Here is a 22,121-nt window from a genome sequence, read left to right as displayed (position 1 = left end):
GTCTTTTAGGGCAGTCACTTATGGACTGGCTCTTGTGGGGGCTGTTAAGGGGTCTGGGCTCTCACTGTAAGTCTCACCTGTCTGTTCTGTCAAAGGGCAGCCGCCAGCATTTGCGGCTGCTCCCTGTACTCATTGCACCACAGTCATGGCTCCGAGCTCCTCCAGCGCTGTGCTGGCCGGTGGGAGCCATAATGGCGGCTGGTAGCTCTGCCCCTTCTTCTCGATTTCAGATCGGGAACATGGGGTTCGACTGTGGGGAGACTCTCTCCCTGCTCTGCCGGCTCTGCCGGCTCTGCCTTCAGAGTGCCCGACAGGGAGGGATCTGTGCCTCTCCTTACTAAGCTTTGCTCCACCCCTCTCCTCCCCACAGCGAGCTCTCCAGACTGGCATGCTGCAGGGGTCTTTAGTTCTACCAGGGATGTCAGAGGCTGTATCCCTCCTCTGACTCCCTTGTTCAGGGCCGTAGTCTTCCAGCTGGCGGGACCCTTCCCAGCCGGTGGGGGGGGGGGTTGCGGCTGGTGCAGACTTGCGGCCGGCTCTCCCCTAACGGCGGTCGCGACTTTCCACCTCGCGCCAGGCACCGCTGCTCTCCCTCTCCCACCCGGATCGACGGGGACTCGGAGCTTTGCTTTCAGAGCGGAAGTCTTTCTGGTGAGGTGAAGATATAGCGCCGCCTTCCGTCCCCTCTCAGGTGCTGGCGGGTGTGTTGCTGGACCGGACTGATGCATATCTCCGTCCTTAAAGTAGTAAAGTGGGGTTCTATATTCCCCACCCCGGCTGGTTGCTCCTTCAGAGGTGGGGGAGTGGGCATAGCTACACCTTCCTTCCCTCCACCCCCCCCCACCCCCCAGAAGGTGGAAAGGCACAATCTTTACATAAAATAAATTTAAAAAAGTGAATCTCTTCTGCTGGTCTTTATGACCATTTAGTATGGTCCTATAATTATATTGTGCCTTCCTTTCCATGCACCCTTGTGACCTCTGCGGACACAAAATTTGCAGCCTCAGCCTGTACTATCTATCGCTTTTCAGCCTATTGGCTAAGATCAAGTGCAGCGTAGGTTCTTATCAGTTTAATATCTGATACTACCCCTATCCGAGGACCATAGAGTAAATTGATTTTTCAGTACGTGCGCCAATTTGGTAGCTTGCTTCCATCGCCCCATGCATGGACCGCTAGGGTGGTATCTTCGGGTACAGTACACAATAAAAAATATCTGCTTATATGGGGGCCCCATTCCTGTCTCCATCACCCTGTATGGGTCCTGATATGACACACTGCATTGAGTCAGGGGAGGTATGCCTCTGGCATTCCTGCTTTCGACAGGTTTCTCACTCTGTTGGAGATGTACGGAACTCGCTTTGGCGGGTCATGCCAGGGGTTTCATGATTCCTTGGAAGTATAACGGGGTTACAATTAGCACGGTTTCTCCTCGACCACCGGTTGTCATGACATGTTTACCGTGTCCGCAGGTGCTCTTGACGTGTACATTATTCCCTCCATAGGCTGCCACATCTGCGGCTGCTGCCCCGGATCACCACGTCCAGTGCGCGAGGTCTCCGTGGAAGTGTCCCTGCGTGGCCATGGATTGCATCTGCTCTCATTGGGCCAGACAGTAGTCTCACATGTCACTCATCTCACAACTGCCACGTCCGTGGCTGGATTTCGGTACATCACTATTGGTGTGAGGCGACCGCTGGAGTGCACCGTTGTCTACATGGACCCATACCAGTAAGTTAGACAATGGTCTGCATGGTTTTCTCTGCCACCCGTGAATTCTCCAAGGGCTGAAGTATCTGTGGCTGCAGTTTCCGGTATCCCACTACTAGTGCGAGGTGACCGCTGGAGTGCACCGTTGTCTACATGGATTCATACCAGTAAGTTAGACAGTGGTCTGCATGGTTTTCTCTGCCGCCTGTCGCTTCTCCAAGGGCTGAAGTCTGTTACTGAAGTTCCGGTGCCTCACTGCTAGTGTGTGGTGTCCGGAAAAGGAGTGCCCTGGCGTGTCCTGTGGACCCTATGCTGGGCGAAGGGGATACAATACATGGGGATTCAATTCATGGCTTCTAGGCTTCACTGCCTTTCCACATGCATCAAGTGACCCAGTTATTGCTATCCGACTGTGTTCCCTTATCACCAGCGCCTGAAGAGGCTCTCCTTACGCCACACCATTGTCTGCACAGTTTTCTGCCACTGTCAGTCTCCCATCTCTGGGCTGCCGCGTGCAACTGTCTGAGGTTTCCTGCAGGCACAAGGGTCTGCTGACAGTCAGCCAGTCTTCGTCTGCATGGTCTACTACACCACCGGGTCGCCCATGAGTTTGACCACACTCCTGTGCCCCACTGTCTGTGGGAGGTTTCGAAGGAGTGTTCCTTTGTGCTCAGGAATCCTCCACCTGTCAGCCGGACGTCCTTCTCCGTAGTTTACTGCTACATCTGGTCAAATATTATACACTTCTCACTGTGTGGTGGATGTTCAGGTAACCCACTGCCTAGGTGTCGTTCCGAGTGGATCTCCCCATGTTGCTCCTTGAGCCCTCTGCAATGCGTCAAATGCTGGTTCATGGGGTTTCCTAATTTATCAGGTCCATCTCCACATGCCTGCCGCCCTCTTGGCTCAAGGCTGGTAGCCCACTTTGTGTGTGGTTCTGGATGCGGGACCCGGTGTTGACATGGTCTCTATGCCAGGTAACCAGACTGTCTGCATGGCTTCCTAATCCACCAGGTCACCTCCCCCATTCCTGCCGCTTCCTTGGCCGCAGTCCGGTGACTCCTTCCATGTGAAGTTCCACAAAGTGTGCTCCTTTTCTAGGAGATGCCATGTTGGTCTGTGAGGGGCATGGTTGTGACACATCATTGGGTGCTGTGTGTCTTCCATTCTGCTGGACTTTGGAATGTCTGCGGTTTCCTTTGTGTCTGCCGTTTGATTCCCCTCTAATATCGTGAGGTAACAATGTCTGTGTCCCTACATATGCTAGGTCATCTGCACATGTAGAGTCTGCCCTTCCTTCTGCTCGATGTAATGTGCCTCGGGCCTTCTTGTGGTCTTGTTCTGCAATCCTGCGACGGTTGTGCACCTCTGTTCTGGCAAGGGGTCTGTTGGAGCGACATGGTCAGTTCAGGCCCCCCTCTGCCTCCAGGTATTTTCCTGGTTTTCCTGTGCAGGGGGACTCATGCGTCTGCTCTGTTGCCTTAGACACGTCTAGGATGGCTCAGTTGGCACCCATCTGGTCCAGGGTTTCACCACATTGGGGTGTTCCTCTCAACGCTGTTGGTTGCTGTGTTTGTGTGCTTCTTACTCACATTTGTAGCCATGTCTTGGTTTCCTTGCCCAGCACCTGTTTCCAGGATTCTGCTCCCTTCATATCTCTGTATGTTGTTGTAGGGTTCCTGGGGGACTACTCCCACCCAATATTTTGTCCCGTTGCCATAGGACGGCATTTCCCTGTTTTGACAGTGCCTGGGGCACTTGTCTATCCCCCTTCCACAGGGGGCACAGGGATTAGGGAGCTGGCATGGTCGGTGCCTGGGTTTTTTTCTCTCGACCAACCCTTGTTTTTCCTCTCCGCTAGGGGGACTGTTTCGCTGAGCGCTATATTTTGCTTAGATGGAGCCATCTCTCTCCTTCTGTTTTTTGGTTATCTACTGCTGCCCATTGCAGCCTTGCCACTCTCCTCTGTTGGAGTTTACGTGCTCATGTATGGCTCAGCGTCAGCCAGTCTAGCCACTCTCTGTTGTTTGGGTCCTGCCATTGTTCTCCTCATCCCTTGGCGCAATCTCCCTGGGATTTATCCTTCCTTGACAGTGTTGCTTGTGCAACACTGACACCACAGTCTTCTAGAGTGACCTCACGATGCCCCGTTCCGGGGTCTCTGCTGGGTTCAGTTTGGGGTTTTTTCCCCCTCTGTTTCCGTCCTTATGGGCTGTTGCTTTGGAGTACTCTGGTCTTCTTGGACGGCTGGGGTCCAACTCTGGCTAGTATCCTTGTCTTACAAAAAAAGATTCTAGTGGAGACTGGTAAATGGAGGGTGGAAACTTAAACCACTTACTTATAGGTTACCCTTGGATAACCCAAAAATACCCTAATTTCCCAATTACCTAAATTATATATAAAAGTGCAATCTTTGTTTAATTTCCGCACGTTAAACTTGTTTAAAAATCAACATTTGCCTTATTGTCCTGATTTTGAAACTCAATCTCTTGATATATGTGACTGTTGGGCAATGTAAGATGCCTGCAGGAACACCTACAGTGGGGATAAAAAGTTTGGGCACCCCAGGTAAAAATTTTATTAATGTGCATAAAGAAGCCAAGGAAAGATGGAAAATTCTCCAAAAGGCATCAAATTACAGATTAGACATCCCATATAATATGTCAACAAAAGTTAGATTTTATTTCCATCATTTACACTTTCAAAATAACACAAAACAAAAAAATTGTGTCTGCAAAAGTTTGGGCACCCTGCAAAGTTAATATCTTGTACTGCCCCCTTTGGCAAGTATCACAGCTTGGAAACGCTTTTTGTAGCCAGCCAAGTGTGTTTCAATTCTTGTTTGAGGTATCTTTGCCCATTCTTCCTTACAAAAGTCTTCCAGTTCTTTGAGATTTCTGGGCTGTCTGTCACGCACTGCTCTTTTAAGGTCTATCCACAGATTTTCAATTATGTTGAGGTCAGGAGATTGTGAAGGCCATGGCAAAACATTCAGTTTACGCCTCTTGATGTAATCCCCCGTGGATTTCGAGGTGTGTTTAGAATCATTATCCATTTGTAGAAGCCATCCTCTCTTTCTCACAGGTGGCATCAAGTTAGCATCCAAAATTTGCTGAAATTTTATTGACTCCATTTTTCCTTCTACTCGTGAGATGTTCCCTGTACCCCTGTATGCAATACAACCCCAAATCATGATTGATCCACCCCCATGCTTAACAGTTGGACAGAGGTTCTTTTCATTAAATTCTGTTCCCCTTCTTCTCCAAACGTACCTTTGCTCATTCAGGCCAAAAAGTTAAATTTTAACCGTATCAGTCCACAGAACTTGTTTCCAAAATGCATCAGGCTTGTCTATATGTTCATTTGCAAAGTTCAAACGCTGATTTTTGTGGTGAGGACGCAGAAGAGGTTTTCTTCTGATGACTCTTCCATGAAGACCATATTTGTACAAGTATCTCTTTATAGTGGAATAGTGTACCACAACTCCAGTGTCTGCCAGATCTTTCTGGAGGGATTGTGCAGTCAATTGTGGGTTTTGAATGGTTTTTCTCACAATCCTGCAAGCTGTTCTGTCTATTTTTCTTGGTCTTCCAGATCTTGCTTTAACTTCCACTGTTCCTGATGACTGCCATTTCTTAATCACATTCCGAACAGAGGATATTGACATCTGAAAACGTTTTGCTATCTTCTTATAGCCTTCTCCAGCTTTGTGAGTGTCAACTATTTTCAGTTTCAGATTTCTAAACAACTGCCTAGAAGAACCCAGGGTGCTGATTGTTGGGGCAAGTTCAGATGAGTCTGGGCATTTAAAACCTTTGAGATTGACATCACCTGGTCTTCCCAGATGATGATTGAGAACAATCCATGACACAGGCAGGTCTCAGCTTTGCAAAGGGGGCAGTGCATGCTATAAATTCTGCAGGGTGCCCAAACTTTTGCAGACGCCATTTTTTTGTTTTCTGTTATTTTGAAAGTGTAAATGATGGAAATAAAATTTAACTTTTGTTGACATATATTATAAGAATGTCTAATCTGTAATTTGATGCCTTTTGGAGATTTTTCCATCTTTCCTTGGCTTCTTTATTCACATTAATACAATTTTTTGTCTGGTGTGCCCAAACTTTTGATCCCCACTGTACATGCCTTTGATAACAGGACAATGGCGTCTGAATAAAATCTAATGGGTACCATTTGCCTCTTGACAACGCTACTTCTGTAGTGAAACATGTTGAGGGGGGCCATTTAGATTTTATTTAGACGCCATTGCCCTGTTATCAAAGGCCTGTAGGTGTTCCTGCAGGCACCTTACATTGCCCAACAGTCACATATATCAAAAGATTGAGTTTCAAAATCAGGACAATATGGCTAATGTTGATTTTTTAAACAGGTTTAATGTGCAGAAATGAAACAATAAAGATTGCACTTTTATATATAATTTAAGTAATTGGGAAATTGGTGTATTTTTGGGTTACCCAAGGGTAACCTATAAGTAAGCAGTCCTTCTGTACCGCACTTCTGCTTGACTCAACACGGAAGTTTGTCTCCCAGAGCGTGTCGCGGCTGTTGGGTTTCCTTCCCCTTCAGGTACAAGTCTTCCAGGTGCTACAGGCACCTCCAACTTCCCGTGTTGGCCATTTTGGTGTTCTGGGATGCTTCTTTTTAGGGTCTTCCGCTCCTTCTTGGCCATTTATACTTCCGTGTACATCTTCCAGGTGACTCAGGAACCTCCAGTTCCCATGCCTGTCTCCTTAGGGGTCTATGTACTCCCGGGATGGGGGGCGTTCGGGTCATCCGAATTACTCCATTCATACTACTTTCGCCTTTTGGGTGCTCATGGTGAGCCCCTGGGACAGGGTTTTTTGGGTCTTCAGATGTTTTTGGTCATTGCTCTTATGCTCCAGCCCTCTCTAGAGCCGGTTCCCGTCTTTCTTTTTTCTTGTGTTTTTCTGGTCTCCACCTTCGGAGTTCGCCTTCTGCTCAGGCATACGCTGCTCATCCTGGTGTGTTAGGCTCTGCATAAGACGTCCCTTTCCTTAGCGTCCTAGCCCATCTCCAGGGATGGGGGATCTTCTGGGAGCTCAGTTTCTGGGCCCAGGTTGTCTCTGGCCTGGGGTCTTGTCCGTGGGCCTTACAGACAAGTGGATTTGGTCTCTGTTTTCCCTTTCTCTAGTGGTTGTTGTTCCCAACCTAGGGGACTGCTTTGGTATGTCCCATCAGTAACGTGTCCCCCAATGATGAGCGACTGAGAAAAGGAAATCTTTCTTGTAGCCTTCATTGGGGGACACCACACCCACCCATATCTTCCTTTTCTTTATTTTATTTAATTTTTTTGTCCGGTTGATTTTTCCGGGATTCTTTTACGGGGTCCTTCGGACTTCTGTCTTGGTTGGCTTCTCCTACTGCTTTGTGACAAAATTTATTACCTCACTTCCAGTGGGCGGGTATATCCTGCCAGGGAGGAGCCGACTTTTTTTCTTCCTTGTGTCAGCGCCTCCTAGTGGCAAGAGCATATACCGATCAGTAAGGTGTCCCCCAATGAAGGCTACAAGAGAGAGATTTTACGGTGAGTACAAAAAAAATCTCCTTTTTTCCTACTGTAAGGCTGGGTTTTCACTGCATAAAATTTGTTGCATATTTTATGTGCTGATTTTCCCGGACAATGTACCATAATATACAAATTGCAGCCACATTTTGCGGAATATTTGCTTGTAAAATTAATTACGAGCAGAAAAATTTACATTGTGTGAACCCAGCCTAACATGCTGACATTTTACATTAAATAAACCCTAAGGTATACATTCAAAAGGGCATGCTTAACCAACATCCTTATGTAAGGGAACAATAGCTTGTCAATGAAGATCTGAAGCCTCTTTTATACCTATGTCTTCTAGTCTTTTACAAGATCTCTACTTTTTTTTGTCATTTGTGTTTCCAGGTATTTGCTGGCCACGCTCCCTCCCTGTTTAAGGAAACAACTCACTTGTTTGCAGATTTTAGTAAGCTGAAACCTGAAGATGCTAAAGTCAATATATCTGAAGCTGCAGCACAAGGGGTGAACTGTTTAAAGCCAGAGTACATTGCAGATTACCTAATGAAGGTTTGTGGTCTCAGAATTATTTTTATTTGCAATCTATCTGTAATTCTGTTTTTACATTTCTTAAAGGAGATTGATCAGCTTATCTTTTTTTTTTCATTATGCTATAAAACTATTCTGAAGCATTTTGAAACAGAGTTTCAGGTGTTTTTGTTAAAGCAGAGCACAGACAAAGTACAAAGGTCAAATAAAAGAGGGTATTCCTTAGAGAGTACAAATGTTAGCTAAAACAGACAGGTCAGAAGAGCTGACACATTGGCCCAGACTTATCAAACTAGGTGAGAGAAAAAATTGATTGAGTGATGAGCTCGGCATTCACTTTACCAGAGCTCATTAATTGAGCTGTGATTGGTTGCTGTGGGAAAATCACTCTATTTTTTCTCTTACACAGTTTGATAAATCTGGGCCATTCTCTTGTAAAAGGCATCTAGACCATGGTTTTATGGCAGCCTTTAAAGCTTGGATCAGTATCTTTTTACACCACTGTGGAATATTAGGTGAGGGTTGTGAGTGAAACTTTTGTATTGTAGATATAATTGTCGGGTGTCTTATTTACGGATATAGGTACCATGGGTACTAGCAGGCTATACAAATACATTGGCACTAGGCTAATCAGTTTTAGCTTGGTGTCAATGGGCTACTCCAGACCAGTTCCCACTTACAGTTGCACCTAGTAAGTTCCTAGGTTTTGTTTTTTTTGTTTTCTTTCTACAAACTTCTGTATGGCAACAGAATGGCCTGTCTGCCTGCTTGCACTCTGTGGAAAAAAGAACCTAGGGACTAGGTGAGTATTCTCTCCCCACCCCCTTTCTCTTCTTCTCCTATGTCTCTTTCTGATCTGGGTTAGGTGCTGTACCCTGCTATTTTTTTTCCATGTTGAGAGTATCTCTTCCTGCAGCTATTACACTTCTCTTCTGCCAATATTATTTTGATTATATTTCAAACATTGGGATGTCGCAGTTTGTGTCCAGTTCAAGGGACTTGCAAGCTCTAGTTGAAATTTTTTTGACACGTGCTGAAGACTATCAAGGCAGAAGGACTTCAAATGATCCTGGTGACTCTGAAATTGCTCATATGAGCCTAGTTGACGTTCCATGACAACTTTTAGATCTTCACCCTCAGGGGCTTCTCTGAATTTTCACACTGTTGGTTTGATAGCTGTCGAGACCTGAATCCTGAAATCCTGTTTGTTTTTTTGGACGTCGTCATTCGGACCATATTCAAGGCCCCGAAGCCGGCCTCTTCAAGGATCTACCATTGTACCTGGAAGGCCTACCTCTGTTGGTGTGAGAAGCAGTCGGTTAGCCCACTGGTGTTTTACCCTTCTCGACTCCTTTCCTTTCTTCAGGTCACCCTGGATGCAGGCTTGGTTTTAGCTCCATTTAAGGGCCAGTTCCACACTCTTTCAATTTTTTTGTCCATAGACCATTTGCCTCCATTGCTCATGTCAAGACCTTTCTCCAGGTTATGGCACACGTCATTCCTCTTTATCGCTCCCCACCCCTTCCTGGAGCGTGAACCTTGCCTTGGATACACTTGAGTTCGCCCCTTCAAAGAATACCTGTCACCAAATAAACTTTTCTAAACTAACTCAGGCTATGTTCCCTACCTATTCCTAAAACCCCTCCTGCCATAAAAAAAATTTCAGGAGCTTTTAAAAAGCTCTGTATCTTACCGTTCTTGCTTATTGCAATCTCCCAGCAGGAGAAAGTGGGCATTTCTAGGCAGGCATGACATCACTAAAGCCTGCTGGGGGACCACTCCCGCCCTCACATCTTTTGCAGTGCTTTGATGAATAGAAGACCTCAGGCTCTGTGAAGCTTTCAGTAAGGCTTTGTGTAGCTTTCAGTCTATGCAACTTTCAGTCTGTGCAGCTTTCAGTGAGGCTCTGTGCAGCTGTCAATCAAGCTCAGTGCATAGAGAAGCAATTTCTGCGTTTGGTCTCCTGCCAGGCCGGGAGGAGACCAAACTCACTGTATTAATTGCAGCAGGGACCAGAACACAGCCACCTAGTGGCCGATTCTTCTATTACATTGTAAACATATTTATGTTGATAATTTTAAAAGCAAGTGAATGGGAAAGTGTCTGCTAATTATGCAAGGAACACTAATATTAAAAGTTTTATTTGGTGACAGGTACTCTTGTCCCTCCTTGTCCCTGCTTTTCTGGAAGTCACCCTCCTGGTTGCTGTCATGTTCAACAGATATTCGTCTTGCCCCTGACACCCAGCCCAAACCCCTCCTCTCTTGTTTTTACAATTTCTGCACCTGGTTTCTTCGATCTTACCTAAGGTGGTGTCTTTCTTCCTACTTAAAGGGGGTACTCCGGCCCTAATAAATCTTATCCCCTATCCTAAGGATAGGCGATAAAATGTCTGATCACGGGGGGTCCCGCCGCTGGGGACCCCTGCAATCTGTCATTCAGCATCCACCTTTGCGAGCTCTCCGCAGCGCTGGAGGCTCAGTGTGTGCAGCGTGATGACCACGGGGCCGGAGTATCGTGACATCACGCCTCGCCCCCTCAATGCAAGTCTATGGGAGGGGGCGTGACAGTGGGCGCTGAATGACAGATTGCAGGGATCCCCACGATCAGACATCTTATTCCTCATCCTTTGGATAGGGGATAAGATGTATTAGGGCCAGAGCACCCCTTTTAATGAAGATATTGCCCTCACTTCCTTCTGCACCTACTCCTCCTATTACAGGGAGAAATGCTTTCACTGATTGGATGTGGTGCACGCTATCCGCATTTGCCTTTCCTTACAGACTCCTTCCATCATTAGTTTTTATCCTGGAGTGTTGCCGCAATGGTCTTTAGACCATGGCGACCATTGCTCACTGGATTTGTTCTGTTATCGCCAAGGGTACCGCAGCAAAGACAATGTTCCTTCTTTTCCTGATTATGGCTTCTTCCACCTGTTTGGTAGGTTTTTCCTGGATAGTTTGCCAAGTCTGTATGGCCTTGAACAGGTTAATTTGGTTTTCTCAGGTTTCACACCTTTGCATCAGCTAATGCTAAAGCTTTGCAGGCAGCAGTAGCTCATTCTTCTACTTAGTTCCATGTTTTTTTCCATTGCTTTTGGAAGTCCAATGTTTTTTCTGTGTCCAACAAGAAGATGCCCAAGAAAACAAATATAGAAGTATTTATATTGCCCATATAATTTCCTAAATAATGAAGTATTTAATTTACCAATAGTAAAATCTTTTTTGTAATTTTCATTGTGGAAGACCGCACACAACCCTAGCTTTTTTTGGCTTTGTTTTCTTGGTTGTCGGTTGAAGTGTCGTTCCTTAACCCAGTTCATGCTGTTTTTAATTGTGTTTTGTTTTGTTTATTTGACTCCTCCTACTCTTTTTTCCCCCCAACTGATTAGCATAGTGCAAGTGGCCCCTCCTGCTGGTAGGGGGCCAACTTTTTTTTTTTAATGGAAATCTGTCACTACATTCACCCACACTAACCAGCAGTACTGGCTGGTAGTGCGGGTCTCTCTGATTAAAACTATACTTTTCTCATTCGGCTTTATTGGGGGACACAGGAACCGTGGGTATATCTTGCTGCCACTAGAAGGCTGACACTAGGCATTAGCAAAAAAATGTCTGCTCCTACCGGCAGGATATACCCCACCCACTGACTCCGAGCTATCAGTTTTTAGCTTAGTGTCCTAGGAGGCAGACACAGGTCTGGAGCTCTCCAGACCTGGTCTTTTTATTATTTTCTAGTTTTATAGAGTTTCGATTTTTATTTTTTCTAGGTTGGGGTGACAGGAGCATGGCGCTGCCTGATTGTCTGTCTGTTCCCCCTCCATGGGTAGCTCCACCCCCCTCTTCTCTGCGTGTTACATGCGCTCCCAATCCCCTGCTAGTGCGCGCATGAGAGGTCAGTCTCAGCCTTTCATGCTCTGGCACACGCTGCAGGGGTCACCAGTCTCCTCTTTCTGGTTCTTTTAGCCTATCGGAGGCCATTAAGATCGGTGAGGGGTGCATCTGCGCGCTGGTGTGCGTCTCCGGTCTCTCAGCAGTCACTCACTACAGGTCTGCCCGCATTATATTGCACCACGTTAGGCTGCGGCTGCAATCTGCTCCTGCTGAGGCTTCTCCTGTTGCGGCCAGCTGCTCTGGTCGCTGCAAACCTATCCGGTTCCTGCAAGCTTCCCCTGCCTGGGATCGGCTCCCTGCAAGACTACCGCGACTTCAGGACACAGGAACCTGGGTGAGCTTGTTCCTTTTTTCTTTTTGTCTCTGGGATAGCTGACTTATCTGTTTTGCAATGTCCTTACCCAGCTCTGAACCCTCTAACAGACAGGCAGTCTCCGCTTTGGTCACTTACTATGCTTGCACAGGATGTAAAGTTAAACTGCCAGGTGGTTCGGCAGAGTCCACTTGTCCTGCCTGCTAAGCCTCATGCCCCAATTCCCCTGCCCAGGATAGCTCCTTGGAGCGCGTGGTCTCTGACCCTCCTCCAGTTTGGGTGTCTTCACTGTCTCAGACGATCTCTGATCTGGCGCAGGTTTCCAGAGAGGTGGCCACTGCCTTACAGCATTCCGCCTTGCATCCTCCTTGCTCTCACAGGCGTCCCAGGGTCATTTATTCTGATTCCTCCCCTGAGCATAGGTCTCCTCGCCTCTCTCGCTCCAGGTCCCCATTTTCTAGGCAGCGTCCTCGCTCTCGTGGCCGCTCCCCTAGGGGGTTCACAATCTGCAGCCCACCAAGCTAGATCAGTGTCACCTGGATCGGGAGCCTCCGTTGCTAGTTCCTGGTCTCCTAGTGAACTGGTGGACTCAGACTCGGATCCGCAATCGGACTCTGAAGAGCTGTCATCCATGTCTGACATGTCTACCCATCGATGTCCTGGAGCTCCGGGCCATCTTCCTTTTGTCTCCTTCTCTGGGGCCGTCCGGTTCGAATTTAAACAGACAATGCCACAGCTGTGGCATACAATCAATCGGCAAGGGGGCACTCGCAGCCTCGCTGCCATGGCCGAGGTGTCCAAGATTCTGATCTGGGCGGAACACCAGGTTCCCTCCATATCGGCGATCCACATTCCATGGGTGGAAAATTGGGAAGCGGACTTTCTAAGTCGCTCCTCACCCGACCCGGGGAGTGGTCTCTCCACCCGGAAGTGTCCGTGACCATTTGCAACCGTTGGGGGTTTCCGGACGTGTACCTCTTTGCGTTCAGCCTGAACCGGCAGGTTCCAGCGTTCATGACAAAGTCCTGCGATCCTCTGGCTGTGGACGTGTTGTTCATTCCCTGGTCACAGTTCTCCCTTCTTTACCTTTTCCCTCCGCTTCTCCTTCTGCCCAGGGTGCTGAGGAAGCTCAAGGCGGGAGGCGACTCGGCAATTCTGGTAGCGCCAGATTGGCCCCGGCGCTCATGGTTCGCCGACGTGGTTCGTCTCGTAGCGGACGTTCCCTTTCGGCTTCCGGATCGTCCTGACTTTCTCTCTCAGGGTCCTCTTTGCCACCCCAATTCACTGCCGCCGTGTTTGAAACCGTGGTTTAAGGGCTCAAGGTTTTTCTCCCTGAGTCATTCGCACCATGCTTAGGGTGCGTAAACAGTCATTTGCTAGGATTTATCACAGGACCTGGTGGGCCTATTTTCGGTGGTGCGTTCTCCTGTCTCCGGTTCGTTTTTCTTTACCGAACCTGCTTGCGTTTTTTCGGGGCTGTAAACACGTTTGGTACTCAGTTCCCTCAAGGGGCAGGTGTCTGCGCCCCCTGGCTTCTAATTCTCATGTTCACACCTTCCTCCAGGGGGTGGATCATGAGATTCCCCACTACAGGTCTCCCACTTCACCTTGGGACCTGAATTTGGTTCTTGGCGCTATGCAGATCGCCCCATTTGAGCCTCTCCGGGACATCTTTCTGTTTCCTTTCTCGGGAAGGCCTCTTTTCTCATTGCCGTGACTTCCATCCGGAGGGTGTCGAAACTGGCGACTCTCTCCTGCCGACCCCCCTTTATGGTTCTTTACCAAGACAGGGCCATGCTCCGGCCAGTGCCTTCCTTTCTTGAGAAGGTCTTCTCATCCTTTCATCTGAACGAGGATATTGTCCTTCCCTCCTTCTGCCCAGCTCCATCTTATCCTAGGGAGCGCTCTCTCCACATCCTGGATGTAGTCAGAGCTTTACAGGTTTACCTCGCGGCCACCTCTTCTGTTAGACATTCTGACTCGCTGTTCGTCATTTCAGAAGGCAGACACAAGGGTTTGCCAGCTTCTAAGGTGACAATCTCCCGGTGGTTCTTAGTTTGTTGGTTCTTAGTTTGTTAGTTTGTTGACCTGAGGCTCGGTTGCCTGTCAGTGAGTTGGTTCATTGTTTTTTGGCTGGGCCTTTCTCGGACTATTGTGGTATTTTTGGTTCTTCCTGCTGCTTTGGGACTAAAACTAATTAGCTCAGAGTCAGTGGGTGTGGTATATCCTGCCAGGAGAAGCCGATTTTTTTTTTTTTGTTTTAATGCCTAGTGTAAGCAAGATATACCCACAGTTCCACCGAGAAAGAGGTTTTTAAGGTAAGTCTAAAAAATCTCCTTTTTGTGTCCAGATCTTTTTATTTTACTGAATACGCAAATGAGCAGTCTGGGGCATGGGCGGAGCTACGATCCCGGCCTCTGGCACAGTGACATCTGTGTGTTCAGTGCTGGGCCCAGCTTATTAATATTCACTTAATTCCCTGCTCTGTCTTAGTGCCTACTGCACAATGCAAAACTACAACTCCCAGACTGCTCATTTGCATATTCAGTAAAATAAAGATATCTCCAGAACGCAGCGACGGATCCCAACACAAAATGTATTGTTTTATCAAGTGTCACTCGCACTACCAGCCAGTACTGCTGGTCAGTGCGAGTGAATGAGTGACAGATTTTTTTTAACAGCCTCCTGTGAGACTGTTCTCCCCCAATAAAGATTACGAGAAAAGAGATTTTGTGGTAACTAAAAATCCTGTTTGTAAATATTTATATATGTATAAAATATGTACAGTTAGATGTTAAAATAATACATTTGAACTTAAAAAATGAAATGAATAAAAAAAATGGATAATTAATAAAATAATGGCCAAAAAAATCTTGCCAGAAAATACTGGTGGGAATATTGGTGGGATGAAATGGATAACTTCTGCAGAGTTCTTATTTTTTTGTATTCCTAGGAACCACCGCCTCCTACCAACAATTACTGTCTCCCGGTTGCGGTTTCCGATTTACAGGTTGCAAATACCACAGTATCCCGCAAAAGAAAAAACTCTGGTGAAAACAATGATGTGAAAAGGTCTCGGATTAACTAAAATGGGAATTTTATGTAATGTATTATTTATATGTATTTTTTTATCCCATTTGTCTTCATTGTCTTACTTGTATAAAAAAAAAAATCTGTTTTATTAATAATAAAAGTGTCATTTAACTGTGCTACCTTTTTGTATTAAAAAAAAATTGCAAAATATATTACTTGTAAAACCAAAGTAGTTGGTCCATAGAACAGACCTAACCCTTATTCTATTACTGTACCTGTCCCAGGTGCTATTCTTATTGTATACATGCTGGTATTGTGGCATAATGCTGTTTAGCATAGTTTCAATGACTACCATTGAAACCATGAATACCATCTATGAATTCATATTTATTTTTGATAGTGTTAGCATCGATTGTTGGCCATTACATGAAACCTGCTGTACAAATGTATATATTTTTGGAATCTTTTAGAATACAATAAAAGAAAAACAACCTTTTAGACTGTTAATTTGTCAACGCTGCTTTTATTGGACTTCTTTACTCCGATTTTGTTAGAAAAGATATAAAACTTAGATACAGCTCACCGTTTTGTAGTATGTTCTGCCCTGCCCTGCCAGCTCCAGGTGCACAGGATACAGACTCGTAGCCATTATACCATGCAAGATAGAGGAAAACGCCTGATGTGATCCAACAGGAAGGATATCCAGCACTTCGGAGATAAAAGTATAAAAATCCTTTATTTAATCTATATCGATAAAATATTTGCATAAAAACAGACACATTTCTCTTTCCTTTCTTAAGGTTCTAATACATAAGACAACAACAAAAAACGTGGTCTCAAATGGCTGGAGGTGCTCAACCCCAAATGCGGTTGTGCATTTATACTGGGGGAGCAGATCCTGCCCTTGTAGTCCATTGCTAGGGGCGATCCCCAGCATAAAAATGCATACAATGGAGGATGCCTGCAGCGGACTAAAAGTGCCACAATAGAATCCTACACCAGATAGACAGTGTGGATGTGTAACAATTAGAATAATACAATACAGGAATTTAGGTGCACTACTGTGGTAGATGCATACAATGACATTGGCTATCCCTCAACACTCCGCCGCCAAACTGGTCCGCAAACCTTCTCTGCTCCTGACCCTGTGCCCCATGCTAGTATGAGTCCCCCTGACGCTCATACTAGTCAAGCCCCCCAGCGAAGTTCACTAGTGCCCTGTACCAGAGAACTTGTCTGCACTGAGCCAGCAGATCACGAGCCCATGATTCCTGAGTTTTTTGGCGACTCAGGAATCAAGATTGACATCGTCGGGTTCACTGAAATGGACTATTTCAGGTTTTTTTCAGTGACTTTGTCAATCTGATGGTTGAGCAGACAAATCTGTACACCCAACAGTTCGTCACCGCACACCCGGGCTCACTCTTGGCTAGGCCCAATGGCTGGTTCCCAGTCGATGCAGCCGAAATGAGGACATTTTGGGGCCTCGTGCTGCATATGGGCCTGGTCAAGAAACCCAGTGTCAGGCAATATTGCAGTGGGGACGTCCTTTACCAGACCCCGCTCTACAATATGGCCATGGCACGTCCCGGTTCAAGGCCATTCGGAAATGTTAGCATTATGCTGATAATGTGGCATGTCCCTTACCCCCCCCCAACTGATCCCACGTATGACTGACTGTATAAAATCAGGTCGGTCATCAATCACTTCGGGGCCAAATTTTGGGAGGACTATGTCCTTGGAAGGGACGTCTCTATTGAGGGGTCTCTCATCAGCTTTGAGGGGAGACTCAGCTTCCGGCAATACATCCCTACCAAGCGAGCACGGTATGGCGTGAAGATGTATAAACTTTGCGAGAGTACCTCAGGGTACACTTGCAAGTTTATCGTGTATAAGGGACGAGATTCCCATATTGAACCCCCAGATTGTTCCCCCACTCTGGGTGTTAGCGGGAAAATAATTTGGGGCCTTTTGCACCCATTGCTAGATAAAGGTTACCACCTTTACGTGGATAACCTTTATACTAGTATCCCTCTCTTCACATCCCTCGTCGCCAGATCCACGGTCCCTTGTGGGACAGTCCGGAAGAATCAAAGAGGCCTTCCTTCCTATCCCCTCCAAATTCCTATCCCTCGGGGGGAGGGAGTCCTGTGCCCTTACCCATGAAAACCTGTTGCTGGTCAGGTATAAGGACAAGAGGGATGTGCTTATGCTCACCACAAATCATGGGAACGGCAGCACCCCTGTCTCTGTGCAAGGTACCGTGGGACCGGTCCTAAAGCCCGATTTTGTATTCTGGACTACAATCGGTAAATGGGGAGTTGATCTTTCTGATCAAGTCCTCAAGCCATAAAATGCCATGCGGAAAACACGGGTATGGTACAAAAAGTTACGGTCTACATGGTACAGGTTGCCATGTATAACTCTGTTGTACAGTCCCAATACGCTGGCAACACAGGGACATTCCTGCAGTTTCAAGAGGAAGTTCTAAAGACCCTCATCTTTTGTGACCGCCAAAGAGCGGGTCAGAGCACCTCTGGAACTGTGGGCCCCCGGATCGTCCCCGGCCACCAATTTCCAGGTGAGGTCCCCAAAACTGGAAAGAAGGGACAATCCCTGAAAAAAATGCAGTGTTTTCGCAAGAGGGGGGATTCGTAAGGACATCACCACTCAGTGTGACACTTGCCCCAATCATCCGGGTCTCTTCATTAAGGATTGCTTCAGGGAGTATCACACTTCCATGGAGTACTACATTTTTTATCCTTTCACCTGATTTTCATTCCCCAGAATTCGACTCCAATGCACCAGTCCAGAGTAAATTGTCTTCCAAATTTTAACCTGTTAAGGACCAAGGATGTACCGGTACGTCCTGAGTTCTTTCCCTTTCTATAACACGGGGCCACGGCAGCCTCTAATAACGGGCGGGACCCGTGGCTAATAGCGCGCAGCACTGATCGCGGTGCCACGCGCTATTAACCCTTTAGACGCGGCGTTCAAAGTGAAAGTAAATCACTGCCGGTTAGCTCAGGGGGCTGTTCGGGATGTCCGCGGCGAAATCGCTGCATCCCGAACAGCTCTGGGACACGAGGAGGGTCTCCTACCTTGCCTCCTGGTGTTTGATCGCCGAATGACTGCTCAGTGCCTGAGATCCAGACATGAGCAGTCAAGCGGCAGGATAATTGATCAATGGTTTCCTATGAGAAACCATTGAACGCTGTAAAAGATCAGTGTGTGCAGTGTTATAGCCGCCTATGGGAGCTATAACACTGCAAAAAAAAAAGTGGGGAAAAAGTGAAAAAGGATCATTTAACCCCTTAAGGACCCAGCCAATTTTCACTGTAGGACCCGGCCATGTTTTGAACATCTGACCACTTTCACTTTAAGTATTAATAACTCTGGGATGCTTTTACCTTTCATTCTGATTCCGAGATTGTTTTTTCGTGACATATTCTACTCTATGTTAGTGGTAAAATTTTGTTGATACTTGCATCGTTTCTTGGTGAAAAATTCCAAAATTTGATGAAAAAATTGAAAATTTTGCATTTTTTTAACTTTGAAGCTCTCTGCTTATAAGAAAAATGAATATTCCAAATAAATTATATATTGATTCACATATACAACATGTCTACTTTATGATTGCATCATAAAGTTGACATGTTTTTACTTTTGGAAGACACCAGGGGGCTTCAAAGTATAGCAGCAATTTTCCAATTTTTCACAGCATTTTCAAAATCGAAATTTTTCAGGGACCAGTTCTGTTTTGAAGTGGATTTGAAGGGCTTTTATATTCGAAATGCCCCACAAATTACCCCATTATAAAAACTGCACCCCTCAAAGTATTCAAAATGACATTCAAAAGGTTTGTTAACCCTTTAGGTGTTTCACAGGAATAGCAGCAAATTGAAGGAGAAAATTCAAAATTTTCATTTTTTACTCTCGCATGTTCTTGTAGACCCATTTTTTGAATTTTTACAAGGGGTAAAAGGAGAGAAATCTTCCTAAAATGTGTAATGTGTTTCTCTCGAGTAAGGAAATACCACATATGTGTATGTCAAGTGTTCGGCGGGTGCACTAGAGGGCTCAGAAGGGAAGGAGCGACAGAGGGATTTTGGAGTGTGAGTTTTTCTGAAATGGTTTTTGGGGGCATGTTGCATTTAGGAAGCCCCTATGGTGTCAGGACAGCAAAAAAAAAAAACATGGCATACTATTTTGGAAACTACACCCCTAAAGGAACGTAACAAGGGGTCCAGTGAGCCTTAACACCCCACAGGGGTTTCACGACTTTTCGTTAAAGTTGAATGTGTAAATGATTTTCTTTTTTTTTCCACTAAAATTCTAGTTTTCCCCCAAATTTCAAATTTTTAAAAGGGTTAATAGGAGAAAATACCCCCAAAATGTGTAACCCCATCTCTTCTGAGTATGGAAACACCACATATGTGGAGGTCAAGTGCACTGCGGGCGCACTACAATGCTCAGAAGAGAAGGAGTCATATTTTGGCTTTTGCAAATCAAATTTTGCTGAAATGGTTTTGGGGGGGCATGTCCCATTTAGGAAGCCCCTATGGTGCCAGGACAGCAAAAAAAAAAACATGGCATACTATTTTGAAAACTACACCCCTCAAGGAACGTAACAAGGGATACAGTGAGCTTTAACACGCCACAGGTGTTTCACGACTTTTCGTTAAAGTTGGATGTGTAAATGATATTTTTTTTTTTCACTAAAATGCTAGTTTCCCCCCCCCCAAATTTTACATTTTTAAAAGGGGTAATAGGAGAAAATGCCCACCAAAATTTGTAACCCCATCTCTTCTGAGTATGGAAACACCACAAATGTGGATGTCAAGCACTCTGTTGGCGCACAACAATGCTCAGAAGAGAAGGAGTCCTATTTGGCTTTTGCAAATCTAATTTTGCTGAAATGGTTTTGGGGGGGCATGTCCCATTTAGGAAGCCCCTATGGTGCCAGGACAGCAAAAAAAAAAAACCACATTGTATACTATTTTGGAAACTACACCCCTCAAGGAACGTAACAAGGGGAACAGTGAGCCTTAACACCCCACAGGTGTTTGACGACTTTGGATGTGTAAATGAATTTTCTTTTTTTTTTTTTTTTTTTTTTTTTTTTTACTAAAATGCTGTTTTTCTCAAAATTTTACATTCTTACAAGGTGTAATAGAAGAAAATGTCCCCCAAAATGTGTAACCCCATCTCTTCTGAGTATGGAAGTACCCCATGTAAGGATGTCAAGTGCTCTGCTGGCACACTACAATGCTCAGAAGAGAAGGAGTCACATTTTGCTGAAATGGGGGGGCATGTCACATTTAGTGCCAGAATAGCAAAAAAAAAAAAAAAAAATTTGTAAATACATTTCTTTGGAGTAAGGACATACCTCATATCTGGGCGTAGATCGGTTATGCTCACTGGCCACGAAGGAACAGGAGGGCAGTCAGGGGCCTGGAGCTTCTAGACAGCTGCCTATGGAGCCAGAACAAGTGGGACCCCCCCTCAAAGGGCATTATATGGGGTACACTAATAACTACCAAGGGGTACAGTGGGACATAAAATTATAAAACAGGATATGTTCCCAGAATGATGACCCAGAGCATAGCCAAAACTGAAAAAAAATATGCCCACCCCAAACCCTATGCTATGAATCATCATTCTGGGAATGTGACGTGTGTGGCCGTCCCTAACCTGTTGCCTCAAATGCGCACCCCACTCAGGTGGAGAGAGAGAGCGCTGCGCATTTGAGGCAACATAAAAAGTCCCCGATGATAGTGACTCAGTGACCCATGACCCATTTTTGGAAAAAATACCCCCTGAGGTCTTATCAGTTTATTTTTTTATGAAATAGTTTTTTTGGGCAATTTAGTGGTTTTATGGGGTTAAAATTTGGAATGTACTCTGGACTTGGTACATTGGGGTAAAATTATGGAAAATGTAAATGAAGAGGGAAAATTTTGTACTCCATGGAAGTGTGATACTCCCTGAAGCAGTCCTTAATGCAGAGGCCCGGATGATCGGGGCAAGTGTCACACTGAGTGGTGGTGTCCTTCCGTATCCCCCTCCTGTTACACACTCTGCATTTTTTCTAGGATCGTCCCTTCTTTCCAGTGTGGGGGACCTCACCTGGAAAGTGTTGGCCTGGGACGATCCTGGCACCTATTACTCCAGTTCCTTGGGAAGTCCGGCCTGCTCTTTCCCGGTCAGCAAAGATCAGGACCTTTAGGACTTCTTCTTGGAACTGGAGGTATGTCCCTGTGTTGCCAGCGTTCCGGTACAGTACAAAAGAGTTGTACATGGCAACCTGCACCAAGTAGACCGCAACTTTTTTGTACCATACACGTGTTTTCCGCATGGCCATGTATGGCTTGAGGACTTGATCTGAGAGATCATCTCCCCCCATATACTGATTGTAGTCCAGAATACAATCAGGCTTGAGGAGCGTTGTTGTGGTACCTCGCACAGGGACAGGTGAGCTGCCGTTACCATGAATAGTGGTCAGCATAAGGACATCCCTCTTATACTTGACCAGCAACAGGTTTTCATAGGTAAGGGCATGGGACTCACCCTTGGGAATAGGTGTCTGGATCAAATTTAGAGGGAGGCCTCTCTGGTTTCTCCGCACGGTCCCACAAGCGGACGTCGATCTGGCGGCAAGGGATGTGAAGAGAGGAATGCTGGTATAAAAGTTGTCCACGTACACATGGTAACCCTTATCCAGCAATGGGTACATAGGTCCCAAACGATTTTCCCGCTAACACCCATAGTGGGGGAACAATCTGGGGGTTCAATACGGGAATCTCCTCCCTCATACACCCTAAACTTGAGAGTGTACCCGGAGGTACTCTCACAAAGTTTATATAGCTTCACGCCATACCGCGCCTGCTTCGAGGGAATATACTGGCGGAAGATGAGTCTCCCCTTAAAACTGATAAGAGACTCATCAACCGAAAGCTCCCTAAGCGGTACGTAGGCCTCCAAAAATTTGGCCCCAAAATGATCGATGACAGGCCTCACTTTGGAAAGCCGGTCATGGGCGGGATCAACTCGGGGTGGACATGCCTCATTATCTGCATAATGAAGGCATTTCCAA

General features: G+C 46.1%; 1 protein-coding gene and 1 non-coding gene across 4 annotated transcripts in view; both read left to right on the top strand.

The window, feature by feature from the left end:
- The window catches only part of TOPBP1 (DNA topoisomerase II binding protein 1), an 88,025-nt gene extending 72,499 nt beyond the window's left edge, over positions 1-15,526 (top strand). For all 3 annotated transcript variants that reach the window (XM_056520646.1, XM_056520647.1, XM_056520648.1), the window contains 2 exons: positions 7,646-7,807; positions 14,946-15,526. In XM_056520646.1, the coding sequence (XP_056376621.1) occupies positions 7,646-7,807; positions 14,946-15,080 (297 nt within the window). In that variant the 3' untranslated portion in view covers positions 15,081-15,526. The remainder of the gene's footprint in view (positions 1-7,645; positions 7,808-14,945) is intronic.
- On the top strand, positions 1,020-1,209 carry LOC130275215 (U2 spliceosomal RNA). Its single transcript, XR_008844706.1, has one exon. It is a non-coding gene; the product is annotated as a U2 spliceosomal RNA (small nuclear RNA).
- Positions 15,527-22,121: the final 6,595 nt, after the last annotated feature.

This window comes from Hyla sarda, chromosome 5 (assembly GCF_029499605.1).
Source record: "Hyla sarda isolate aHylSar1 chromosome 5, aHylSar1.hap1, whole genome shotgun sequence".
In the NCBI taxonomy this organism is placed as follows: domain Eukaryota; kingdom Metazoa; phylum Chordata; class Amphibia; order Anura; family Hylidae; genus Hyla; species Hyla sarda.
Note: the sequence above shows the minus strand (reverse complement) of the source record. Positions and strands in the feature narration are given on the sequence as shown.